Source organism: Megascapheus bottae, chromosome 12, assembly GCF_031878675.1.
Source record: "Megascapheus bottae isolate mThoBot1 chromosome 12, mThoBot2.hap1, whole genome shotgun sequence".
NCBI classification, from domain to species: Eukaryota; Metazoa; Chordata; class Mammalia; order Rodentia; family Geomyidae; genus Megascapheus; species Megascapheus bottae.
The window spans coordinates 11,596,702-11,610,000 of NC_143520.1; the positions used below are offsets into that span (position 1 = coordinate 11,596,702).

At 42.6% G+C, this 13,299-nt stretch overlaps 1 protein-coding gene across 6 annotated transcripts in view; it reads left to right on the forward strand.

The window, feature by feature from the left end:
* Positions 1–1,318: 1,318 nt before the first annotated feature.
* Positions 1,319–13,299, forward strand: part of Tlk1 (tousled like kinase 1) — a 121,824-nt gene continuing 109,843 nt past the window's right edge. For 4 of the 6 annotated variants that reach the window (XM_090342654.1, XM_090342652.1, XM_090342656.1 and 1 more), the window contains exon 1: positions 1,655–1,742. Coding sequence is in view for 1 of the 6 variants with exons in the window: in XM_090342651.1 (XP_090198777.1) it covers positions 1,604–1,742 (139 nt within the window). In the remaining 5 variants the exon portion in view is untranslated. Of the gene's footprint in view, positions 1,743–13,299 lie in introns of all 6 variants that reach the window. The other 2 variants (XM_090342651.1, XM_090342655.1) reach the window with 2 other exon arrangements.

Below are 13,299 nucleotides of genomic sequence, written 5' to 3' on the forward strand. Positions count from 1 at the left end.
AGTATGATAGTTTATCTGAAGAAAACATTACTAGAAGAAATGCAAAGTCACAGAAATGACATTTGGTCCCCCTGGTAATCATGCCATTTCCTCATGTCTGTACAGTGACTGTTATCATTATCTTCTTAATGTTCGGTTCCATTTGCTTTTTTAAAGAAAGCAAAAACCTTGTTGTGTTTTCCTCAACCATTAGGCTGTTCTTTTATGTACAAGATGGCCTATGGCTGGTGTGTAATGTGGGTGGGTGAGCAGAAAGCTACACGGTATACATTTTAACAAATGCTGCACTTTGTTTTGGGATTTGGTGGTCAGGACCCAACAGCGGCACTAGAAGCAAGCTGGAATTTTCTAGAAGCAGTACCTTTTTCTCCAAGATGAACACCTTAAAAAAATGTGAATTGTGCAATTAAATTCACTAGATTCCCCACTTACCGTTAAAACAAAGGATCGTTATGACCACACACAGTCTGCAATGCTGGTAGTGTTTTTCCATTCTTTTTATTAAATACTCATTTTTGGAAAAAAAGTTTTATTTTCCAGCCCCTCCCTCTTATTTTCAGTAATTGCTTCCATTTTGCAGATGGGGAGGCGCACACAGTTTTTTTCCTTGCACAGTGCAGCAGGAGGGCGAGAAAGAAGCGACTCACAACTTTTCAGTTCCATTTTGAGAAAGGATCCCGTCGAACTCTAGAGACGCGCGGGCCGGGCCGGGAGCGGCCGATTTCTCCGCGGCCGGGGTGTGGGTCCCGAGGCCGGGCGCGCTTCCGCGGGCTGGGGGGGGGGAGTCAGGTGGCCGCGGCGCGGGAGCCCGGGCGGCGCGGCGGGGGCGCGGGCGGGCGGGCGGGGGCGCGCCTCCCTCCGGTCGGCGCGGGAGGCGGCTCCGCGCACGCGAGTCCAGCGACCCCGCGCTCCGCGCCTCCCCCTCTCGCTCCCTCCCCTCCCCTCCCCTCTCCCGCCTGGGGCCTCGTCACCCGCCCCCCCCCCCCCCACCCGCCACCCCCTTGCGCGCCTGCTCCTGTGGTCGCCGCCGCCGCTACCGGAGGCGCAGGAGCCTCGCGATAGTGTTTGCACTGGCGGCGCGTGACGCCGCCGCCGCCTGTAACTGATGCAGAGGTTACCCCGCCGCCTCAGCCGCCACCCACCGCCCGCCGCCGCCGCCGCCGCCGCCGCCCCGGCGACGCCAGGGGCCGACGCACTGCAGAGGTGCCGGCAGGTTCCGCCCGCGGAAGTCTCCTCGGCGGCCGGCGCAGCCCGCGCTCCGCCCGCGTCCCGGCTCCCGTTCCGACCCCGACCCGGGCGGGCGCCCCCTCGACGCCTCCTCCGCCGCCGCCGCGCTCGCTCCCTCCGCCTCCGCCCCGGCGCGCCCGCCCGCTCCCTCGCGGCTTCCCCCTTCCCTCCTCCCCGGCCCCTCTCGCTCCCTCACCTCGGCTCTCCCCACCTCCCCTCTGCTCGGCTTCCTCCCCCATCCCCTTGACTCCCCCCTCCCAGCCCTCGCTCCCCCGCTCGCCCTCAGCGCGGCCCCCGCCATGACGGAGGCGGGTGCCCACGCCGTTGCCGCCGCTGCCGTCGCAGGGGGGGAGTCGGGTTCCCAGAAAGTAGCTTGATGAGTGTCCAAAGTAGCAGTGGAAGTTTGGAGGGGCCGCCATCTTGGTCCCAGCTCTCCACGTCTCCAACCCCGGGCTCGGCGGCGGCGGCCAGGTCCCTGCTGAATCACACGCCGCCATCCGGGAGGCTCCGGGAAGGTAAGCGCCGCGCCGCCGCCTTCCGCTCGCGTACCGGCTCCCGGGCCTGCCTCCCTGCCTCCTGCCCCCTTTCCGCGTCGCGACCCTGCGCCCCTCGCCGGCCCCGACCCCGGCTGGCTGCGGGGTGGCGGGGGACTCGAGGCCGCGGGCCCCGGGGAGGTGCTGCACCCGCGGGTTGGCGGCTGGTGGGTCGCGGGTGGCGCAGGGGACCGGGGAGGCGCGCAGAGGTGAGGAGCCCCCAGCCTTCCCCTCCCGCCCCGGACCGGGCCCCCTTTCTCTCCAGTCGTCACCCCGCTCAGCCCTCTTAACCTCCCGGCCTCGGGTCTCGGGCTGGGCTCGGGCTCCGGTCGGAGCTCTCCTCGCCGAGCCCCCTCCCCTTCCCCCCCCCCCGGAGGCGGGTCTCCCGCGGCGAGGTGTGCTTCCGGGGACCCCGAGGATTGCAGGGTGCCCCTGGTGCTGCGGGGTTCGCTGTCTTTGGAAAGGGATCGGGCAGACTTTGGTTCCCAGCCTCGCTCCCCGGAGCAATTCAAACGACAGGCGGACTCGTGGGCTGGCTGTTGGAACCACCCCTCCAGATGGTGGCAACTTTCTCTCCTTCGCCATCGCCTCCTGCCCCTCCTGCGCGTCGGTGCGTCGTCTTCGCCGGTGCCTGCAGGCTGCTCCTGCTGGTTCTCCTTTGGCGCGGTGGTGGGTTTTGTGGGAAACAGCTCCGGGAAGGTTTCTGCAAACACGCACCAGATCGATGACAATTGTTTTCTAAGTTTTCTGGCTGCTTGCAGGCAAGGGTGCCACCACCAGATGTAGCAGTTACACAGCTAGCTAGTAAGGCACCCAGTGCTTTTGACTAAAATTTCAACTTGGCTGTATTTAACTTTTAAGTATACGTCAGAAAAAGGAATTTGGGGGAACCCTCTGCTTGGTGGGGCGGGGGAGAAGAAATGCACATCGAATCTCCTAACGCCCTTTTGTCTGAGAAAATGCGTCACGGTATTTATCAGCAGTTAATATATGGGTTGTTCGCTCCCAGTTGCCTTGAAAGATTACATAGGCACGTTTCAGAAAAACAAAACAAGACACAAAGAGAATGTGGGCAACAGTCCAGTGAATCTTTTGTAGAAATTTAGAGCATCGATTTATGTAAGATTCATTGATTTTGAAAATAATATGTTGATGTGTACTGTTCATAGCCTGGCCAATTGTTAAACAAGTGTTTTGTGCCCTGAATGCAGCGAGTAGTTCAGGCAGAGCATTCTTTGTCATTTTGTGAAAGTGACAATAGGCTCAAAGATTGACATGAATATCCTCTAGAAAATTCATGGAAAGGTTTGATATATGGCATCCATTAAACACCGCTCACTTCATTGACAGACATTTCCTCTTTCATCTCACCCCAACGCTGGATGTTCTCTTACTAGAAAAGCTTAGTTGTTGAACCACTCAGATTAAACATCCGATGAATTTTCTTTCTACCCCTTGAAAATTGCTAAGTGATGTTTAAAAATGTGTTTTATAAAGAGATCAGTTTTGGAGTTGTTAGCATATTTTTACTTTCATCTGTATTTCTTTAAGATTTACCCTCATGATGATAGGTTGTGAGTTGGGGACTATTTTATTTTTTGAAAGACTTATGTTTTCTGATCTTTAACATTTCTTTCTCAAGTATTTATTGAACCCATCAATGTGAGTCAGGACCTGTCCTGGATACATAGAATTTTGTTGTCAACATTGAGAATTTGGGAATCACAAGTTATAAATTGAAAATTTTTCAATAACTACAACTCTGTACTCTGTACTATTCTGTACTTTTCATAGTTTAAAACTCTGACAATTAAAACTTTGGATAATTAAACTTGAATTTTCAAATATCCAGAATTATTTTTCCAGCAATTTAGTTGAAAATAGATTTTTTTGTTGTGTCCTTGCTGTTAACACATATTGGTGGTGTCTCGGCTAATTAATGAAATAACAGGACATGCTTTTGTGAAAGTTCTACTTCTCTCTCTCTCTTTCTCTTTCTTTTTTTCCAGTCCTGAGCTCAGGGCCTGAGTACTGTCCTTGGACTTTCTCAAGGCCAGAACTCTACCACTTGAGCCTCAGCACCACTTACGGTCTTTTTCTATGTATGTGGTACTGAGGAGTCGAACCTGGGTCTTCCTGCATGCTAGGCAAGCACTCTCCCACTAGGCCAAACTCCTGGCCCCTCTTTTATCTTTTTTTTAAAGGAGTGGACGTGTGTGTGTGTGTGTGTGTGTGTGTGTGTGTTTTGGTATTGGGATGGAACTTAGGCCACTGATCTATACTCACAGCTTCCCACTAGGTATTCTGTGTCCACAGTGGGATATTTCTTTTTGACTAAGCAGCATGTAAGCTAAAACCATGTTGATCCTCTAGGCGTATGTATTTGTAAGATTGGAGCTGTATTCTCAGATTTCACCAATGCTAACAGGAATTGTACATAAGAAGCTCCAAGTATCAAGATGAGGTGTTTTTTAGTTGAGTGCATACTCAGTTTTTGTTTTAACAAGTGGTTATCACTTTTTGTACGTAGGTGTGTTAATATGTTGAAGTTGGAGAGATCCTTTGGTTTTAGGTGACTGCTAATACAAACTTAATGAGATGAATGTAGGAATCAAATAGAAAACAAACCTAGTTTATGAAAAAAATTGAGGAAACTTAAAATACAGTATTAAAAGACTTAAGTTTTAACATATATAACTTTATAATAAACTCCTCCTAAGCAAATTTAACATTGAAGTTGAGTTAAAGGTATGCCCTGAAGTGTCAGTAAAAGTTCCTTTCATTGAAGTTTTTCAAGTTTTGATATATTTAAATAAAACAAATCTAGGATTGTAGTTTGATTGGTGGGGGATGGGCAGAGTGGGGAGAGCTGTGATATGTTATTTACTTATAGTGCCAGGTATTGATCCAAGCCCATTATTTTTGCCAGTCCTGGGGTCCTGGGCCTTCAACTAGGGCCTGAGTCCCTGGGCTTAGGCTAGAGCTCTACCACTTGAACTACCACTGCCTGCATTTTTTATGTGTACGGTACTAAGGAATCCAACCCAAGTATTTGTGTATGCTAAGCAAGCACTCTACCACTAAACTAAACTGCCAGGCAATCCCATTATTTTTAATGTATATTTTGGGTTGGCTCTTTCTCCCTTAGGTACTTAATTGCTATGATCACATTTATAATTTTATTTGATTCGTGTAAAATATAGCTTTAAATAGGAGATTTAGGAATCTTGTTAGAATTTAGGAATGTATATGATAAATGTAATATGGGCTGTTTTCTTTGCTCTGGGCTCCCAGGTTTTCTTTATTAACCTTGAAGTTTTCTTAGAAGAACTTGGCAGTATAGCTTGACTGTTGACCTTGTGAACCTGTAATCTCCATTCCCTTTGCCTTCTATAGTGGTATATGAAGTTGGGGAGAGGGGGAGATAAGGTCAGTTTTACTTTATTGAAGTTTAGGAACTTAATGTCACATCTAGGTAAGCAATGGGTTTGTTTCTTTTTATTATTTTTTTCCATGTGAGTGAATGAACACTTTTTGAATGAGGTATTCTTCTAGTTGATTATACAAATTATGTACACTTTCTTCCCAGTTTCATCTTCTCAGTTATAAATGATTGCTTTTACCTTTCTGTAAATAGTGGAAATATTTTATTCCAAAAGATGGCATCACAGTACAACTAAACTATTGCTGTCTGTTTCCATACTTGAGAACCACATTTCTTAGATGAAGTGTTTGACTTAGAAATGAGTACCTGTAGGGAGATGTTAAAAATAAAAGTTCCCCAGATCCTTCTGCAGGACTCTTAATTTCTTGAATCATTAGATAGAAGAGGATTGGGTTATATATTCTAAGAATTCTAGGGACTGGAGTTTGGCCTAGTGGTAGAGTGCTTGCGTAGCATGCATGGAGACCCGGGTTTGATTCTTTGGCACCACCATACATAGAAAAAAGCTGGAAGTGGTGCTAAGGCTCAGGTGGTAGAGCTCTAGCCTTGAGACAGGCCCAGGACTGGCAAAAAAAAAAAAAAAAAAAAAGAATTCTAGCGCAAGAGTGGAGTTATATTTTCAGGACAGAGGTCTTAGAATCAGCTCATGAGAAATAGAGTATATGTTTTAACCTTTTTGGTTCCAGAACCCTGGTAAATATTGAGGACCTCAAAGATATTTTGTATATGTTTGTTGTGTTTTATTCATATTTGTTGTATTAGAAATTGAGAATTTTTCAGGGTGTTGTGACTCATGTCTAAAATCCCAGCTATTCTTTGGAGGTGGGGATTGGAAGGATAATCATTAGAGGCCAGCCTGGGGGTTGGTGGGGAGGATGAGGTGGAGAGGAGTGAGACAACATTCCACCAAATCAGCCTTTTAATTCCAGTTACCTGTAGGCATAGGTGAGGATGGTGATCCAAGACTGGTTGAAAAATAAGTAAAGCAAAAAGTACTGGGGCATAGCTGCAGTGGGGCATAGATGCAGTGGGGCATAGCTGAAATGGGGCATAGCACCACCTTAGCAAGTACAAGGCCCTGGTACTACCAAAATGAAAAAGAAATAGAGATTTTTTTTTTTTTGCCAGTCCTGGGGCTTGAACTCAGGGCCTGGGCACTGTCCTTGGGCTTTCTCAAGGCTAACACTCTACCACTTGAGCCATAGCACCAGTTCCTGCCTTTTCTGTGTATGTAGTACTGAGGACTCAAACCCGGGGCTTCGTGCATGCTAGGCAAACACTCTACCACTAAGCCACACTTCTGGCCCCAAGAAATAGAGATTTTGAAAACATTATAAAAGTAATAAGCTGATTATATTTTAAGAAATTTTTTGTGAGAATATGTTCTGAAACAAAAGTTTAGTGTAATTAGTATAATTAGCTGTACTTTATGTTATTGGAAATCATTCTTAATAACTGGTTTATGAGAAGATGGCAGGGTTTTGCTTCTAGTTTTCAGTCAGTTGACATACACACACTATATATGTTTTTTACTGGAGTTTCAACTCAATGCCACATGCTTTCTTCGCATCTGCTTTACCACTTGAATCATATTCCCAACTCTTTCTTTAGTTATTTCCCGTAGAGGTCTCTAGATTTTTGCCTAGTTGGGCTTGGGACCTCAGGCTTCATCCTGAGTACATGTGATTACAGGCATGCACTATCATGCCCAGCTAGTTTGTTGAAATGGATGTTACTCTTTTTACATGGACAGGTCTTGAACCACAACCCTCTCCTCTGGGATACCAAGAGTAAGGCCACCTTATTCAAACTATTATTGTGATATATTTTGATTGAAGTATATGAATCATATCTCATATGATGGAGATAAGGAGTTTCAAAGTCAGTAGTAGTTACTGTCCTTTTAGAGTGACCCCTGATACTGTTAAAAAAGTCAACAACTGTCAGTGTTTTTTAAAAAAAGGTTACTTACCATGTGAAACTACTGCGTACTCAAAAAGTGTCTCTAGGACTGACAAGAATCCTGTGGACCATGTATTTAGCTTATTGAAGAGACCAAACAGTGGGAGACACTGGTGGTCTTCAGATAAATATTTGAGATGCATAACTAGAAGACAGTACATTCGTTTTATTTTAGGAAGGAAACCAGCAGGTAAATTAGGGATGTAAATTGAATTTAGTATATATATATTTTAAAAGAATATATAAACTATATAGACCTGTCCAGCAATAAAAAGTATTTTGCTGTAAGAATTTAAGGTAGACTATAGGGACAGTTTTGAGGGACAGTGGACTTGGATTCAGTGAATTCTTATATTGAGACTATTGAATTTAGCAACTTTTAAGGTTCCATCTAATTTTAAAATATAAATATTCGGTGATTCTTTTGAATTCTCTGAGTATAGTTAAACTGTATACTTATGTATCTGTTAGCATTTTTTGGTTATTCTTTTTCTTTTTCCCCCTTTTGTCATGGGACTTGAACTTGACCTGGGCGCTGTCTCTGAGCTCTTTAGCTCAAGGCTTACCACCCTGCCCTTTGAGCCACAACACCACTTACAGTTTTCTGGTGGTTTATTGGAGATAAGAGTCTCATGGACTTTAGTGCCCCACTGGGACTGGCTTTGAATCACTATCTTCGGATCTCAGCCTCCTGAGTAGCTAGGATTACAGGCGTGAGCTCCTGTGCCAGGCATTTTTTAGCTATTCTATCAAGCCAGTAGTTAGACACTGTTGTAACCTTCATGCATGCATTTTCAAAACTAGAGTCAGAGAAACAGAAACATAAAGGGACAGTGATCTCTTGAATTATAAAAGCTAGTGGCCTATGCCTGTAATCCAGGCTACTGAGGAGGAGGCTAAGATCTGAGGATTGCAGTTTGAAGTAGGAAAATACATGAGACTTACTGCAATTAATCAACAAAATCTGAAAGTAGAACTGTGGCTCAAGTGATAGAGCCCTAACAGCAAAAAAGCTCAGGGACAGGGCCCAAGCCCTGAGTTCCAGCTTCAGTACACACACACACACACTCTCTCTCTCTCTCTCTCTCTCTCTCTCTCTCTCTCTCTCTCTCTCTCTCTCTCTCTCTCTCTCTCACACACACACACACATACACACACACACTTATAATTTGGATATAAAATAATTTTTTTTGTGCCAGTCCTGGGGTTTGAACTCAGGGCCTGAGCACTGTCCTTGGACTTTTCTCAAGGCTAGAGCTCTATCACTTGAGCCAAAGCACTACTTTCGGGTTTTTCTATGTATGTGGTACTGAGGAATTGAACTCAGGTCTTTGTGCATGCTAGACAAACACTTTACCACCAGGCCACACTCCCGGCCTCTAAAATAGTTTTATAAAAATTCCTAATTTATCCCAGGAATTACTCTTGTAATATTTATCATTGCCTGTAAAAATTCATACATTTTATATGAAACAATCTCTTCTGTGAGTTGAATTTTTAGGTGATGTGAAGTTAGACATACATTCTCCTAACTTTCTTAAGGCCAATTTAATAAATGTAGTGATACGCTAGCTTGAGAATTCATGTGCTTGTTGCATTTGGGTTTCTGTAAACAAGCTATAGAGATAAGTTATTTTGTTTCATGAACTTCATTTCTTGTAATTAGTGTAGTTTTAAAGTAAGAGAGGGATGGTATGGTAGAAGTGAGAGTTTGGCCTCTACTTTGCTATTAGTTACTGTGTGACTATAAGCAAGTTGCCCCACTCTGCTTCATTTTCATCAGATGAGGGTTATATAGCTGGAGGATACTAGCCCAAATTTATTTACCATGAGGTACTTTAGTTTGCCTGGGCTTTTACTGTAAGAGTGTTGCAAGAAAATTCAGTATTGTGAGTCCCAGAGTAGCACTCACTATAATCATTCTCAGCTTCTTATGTGGATATGTATATGGGAGTGGGGACAGGGAGGAAAATCAGAGGCAGTGAAATACCTTCTTCTAGCTTTCTTAGGACGAGCTGATCTTGGTGGAACATGTTTGTAATCTAGTCTTTTTTTTTTTTTGGCCAGTCCTGGAGCTTGAACTCAGGGACTGAACACTGTTCTTGGGCTTTCTCAAGGCTAGAGCTCTACCACTTGAGCCACAGCACCCCTTCCAGTCTTTTCTATGTATGTAGTACTGAGGAATTGAACCTTGGTCTTCGTGCATGCGAGGCAAGCACCCTGCCACCAAGCCAAACTCCTGGTCCAGTAATCACAGTCTTTGAGAGGCTGAGACAGGATTAGAAGATTAGGCAAGTTTGAATTACCTACTAAGATAAAGGCCATAGTGATACTGTCTCAAAAGAGGGGGGGGGGCGTCATTTTGAGCATGGTAAGTAAATGTACTAGTAGGTGGTTATGTTTTAAAAATTATCTACTTACAAAAACACTTAAGAATATGATTAGAACTATATGTGATAAAATAACTAGATAATTACTCCTTTGAAAATACTTCCTGTGTCTGTCACTGGTGGGTTTCTGTGCTCTTATTGTTCCTTAAAACTGTCTTATTCCCATTGCACCTTCATCATGCTATTACATAGCAGAACTAGCACTCAGCTGAAAGTTTAGTTGCAGGTCTGTCTTCCTCCTTTCTCCCTTCCCTTTCTCCACTTTGTAGATTAAAGAATGTACTTGTTTTATTAATTCTTTGGCAAATCATATTTTAGAAGATAATAAGGACAACAGTAAAAATTATGGTTAAAATTTATTGAATTTGCATGTTATTCATTTAATTTCATAACCCAGTAAGGTATATTCACTTATTATCATTTTTAATTGTATATATATATATATATATTTTTTTTTTTTTACAGATTAAAAAATCTGCAGTTCAGTTACCTAGCACATGCTAGGCTAGGGTTTGAAACAAGTCTCTGTATTTAATCACTAGGGTATATTGCCTAAGATGAGTTGACTAACTTTAGTTGTGTTTTCTTAACATTTTACTTTACAAATTGGATTGTTTATACATATTTTTAGTGGTACTGGGGATTGACCTCAGGATGTATGTTTGCTCTAGTCAAGTTCTTCACTACTTGGACCATGCCTCCACTCTTTTCTAATCCTCCCCTTCCCCCAGGTATGGTCTCTCACTAACTTTGCCAGACTAGACTTGAATTCTGAGATCCTACTGCTGCCCTCTCTCCTCCCCCCCAAGTAGCTGGAATTGCAGGTGTCAACCAGCACACTGGTCTTGTTTTTTTTTGAAATTGGTTCTTGCTAATTCTAGGGCAGGCCTTCTGAGTAACTAGGATTATGGACAAGTGTCACCAGGCCTGGCTTTAGTTCTAAAAATTTTTTTTTTGACACATTGTGTGGGTGAGATTCAGCAAACAAGCACCCAATTTAGAAAGTTCTCACAGGTGTGCAAATCATACATTTCAGTTTTTTAAACTTGAGTCCCATATGGAAGATATTAGCAATACAGTAGTGAAAAAAAGTCTTATTTTCATCTTTGGTAATCTAATTTGCAGTTCCATTTATCTTAATATTTTGGCCTCATAAGCCCACAGGGCCATAGCACAAATAAACATTAGAATTTGATTTCCGTTGTTGTTACAGGAACAATCCAATGTTGTTGAGGCTTTATAACCAGTGCATTAGGATGTGAACAAGATTGATGGTATGGATATGTGGCATATCTGAACTCCTAGTATTTAGTATGGTAGAGAAAAATAGGTTTGATATGAAACCTAGCTCATCTATAAGAACTATTTTAAAAAATAGTTTCCTTTTATTGCTTTAAAAAAAATCCATTGGTGGGCCGGGAGTTTGGCCTAGTGGTTAAAGTGCTTGCCTAGCATGCACGAAGACCCGGGTTCGATTCCTCGGTACCACATATATAGAAAAAAAAAAGCCAGAAGTGGTGCTGAGGCTCAAGTGGTAGAGCTCTAGCCTTGAGAAAGTCCAAGGACAATGCTCAGGCCCTGAGCTCAAGCCCAGGACTGGCAAAAAAAAAAAAAAAAAAAAAAAATCCATTGGTAACTTGTAAAGATATTCATAGTGAATTCAGGTGGTAGGCTGTGAATCTTGAATTAAATCTTCCCGATGTTGCCTCCTTATTAGGTCTGAAATATTGTAAATTTCAAGGAAGCAAGTTATTCCTGTATTTAAATAAAGGTGATTATATGCATATATATATTTGGTTGTGGGACTTGAACTCGGGGCCTGGGCACTGTCTCTGAGCTCTTCAGCTCAAGGCTACTGCCCTAGTGCCCTTATATTTTTAAGATTTATAGCCGGGCACATTGGCTCTCACCTGTAATCCTAGCTACTCAGGAGGCTGAGGCTCTGAGGATCAAGGTTCAAAGCCAGCCCAGGCACTAAAGACCATGAGACTATCTCCATTTACCCACTAGAAAACTGGAAGTGGCACTGTGGCTCCAGGGGTAGGGCGGTAGCCTTGAGCTGAAGAGCACAAGGGCAGTGCCAGGCTTAGAGTCCCACGACTGACAAAAAAAAAAAAAAAAAAAAAAAAATATATATATATATATATATATATATGGAAGTCAAGTAAATGAATGGCTTTTAGAATGACTTGTGATATTCTTCTTTATGTTATAGATTATGCAGTTGGTTATGCTTAAAATTTGTGCCTTTGGAAACTAATTAGATGGGGGAAATGAGAAGAATTTTTAGATTTTTATTCTTAAGCCTTGTCTGAAAAGTGCTGATATATTTAAATGTGATACATTATGTGAATTCATGATTTCCTAGTTGCAATAAGGTCAGGGAGGTTTATGTGAACCTAATCAGATACATACTATTGGATGACTTCTATTAGGCAATTTAGTCAACTTTGTATATTTTTAAAACTAATTTCCTTTACTTAAACAGTACATACACTGACATGGTAAGGGACCATTATAGCCTCTGTGTAAACAGTTAGCTCATTTGCTTCTGGAAATCATATGAAATATGTACTACTATTGTCTTCCTTTTGCAGATGAAGAGGTTCAGGTATTAGTCAAGTAAGTACTCAAGAACACACAGATAGCAGAGCTATGTCAGTAATATTTAATTGAATAAATAGTGTTCAGACAACCCAACATACTATATATGAGTCTTTATTTTTGTTGTTATCCTTGGTACTAGGTTTGAACTCATTCCTTGCACCTGGTGGGCAGGTGTATCATTGTTTCCTATTTCTGTGATCTAGTTGATAACATTATGCAATTATGAGGACTTCTGACCATTGAGACCATATCTAACTCTGAACCATGGCTATTGCCATAGCTCTCTTAGTTTGTCAAGTTTGCATAAGGCTGCAGAAGTCCTAAATGGCCTGAGTGTGTTTTTCAGATTAGCTACATAAGGAATGCATAACTTCATTTACTTTTTGGGTATTGATTCCATATGTAAAGACTGTTATTACAACTTGTTTGTTAAATATATCATTTGAAATATGATATAAAAATCAATGTTAATAAATTCTTTAAAAAAAAGAAAAGTGAAGGAAGGGTTGGGGAGGGGAGGGATGGGTGACAAATGTTGAATGGAGTGACATTGATCTATGCATTGATACATTGTCTTTATATACTGCTTTGTAAATTAGCAACTCCTTTGTACAACTATTTAAAGATAATAAAATATTTTCATAAGACAAAAAAGACTATTATTACATAGAAAGTTTGTGTATATATATATCAGAAAGATTTCAAGTATATATTTTGTGTTGGACTTGTGGTGCAGTTCAGGCAACTTACTATATACTTAGTATATACCAAATACTTTAAAATGTGGGTTAAGTAAAATGATCTCTGTTACTAGTTTTCAAAATCTGATATAAACAGATGAGTTAGTAGTATATAGTTGTAGCATATGCCATAACCGGGTGTTATGTTCATTTATTATTCAGTTGCTAGAAATAAGCTTAAGGAAAACACATTAGATTATAGGGCTGGATACCTCTTTTCACTCAGACTGGAAAGTGCAGATTCAGGACACCAGTCTCTTGTGGGATATAGAGCCATGCTTACAGTACTGAAGGAAAATTGTCTAAAGGAAAGCATTGTATTTCTGTCAGAGAGGTATGAACAAAGTGCTCCCTAAAGAAAGTAATTACGCAATTTTCCTCCAGTGTAACTATTA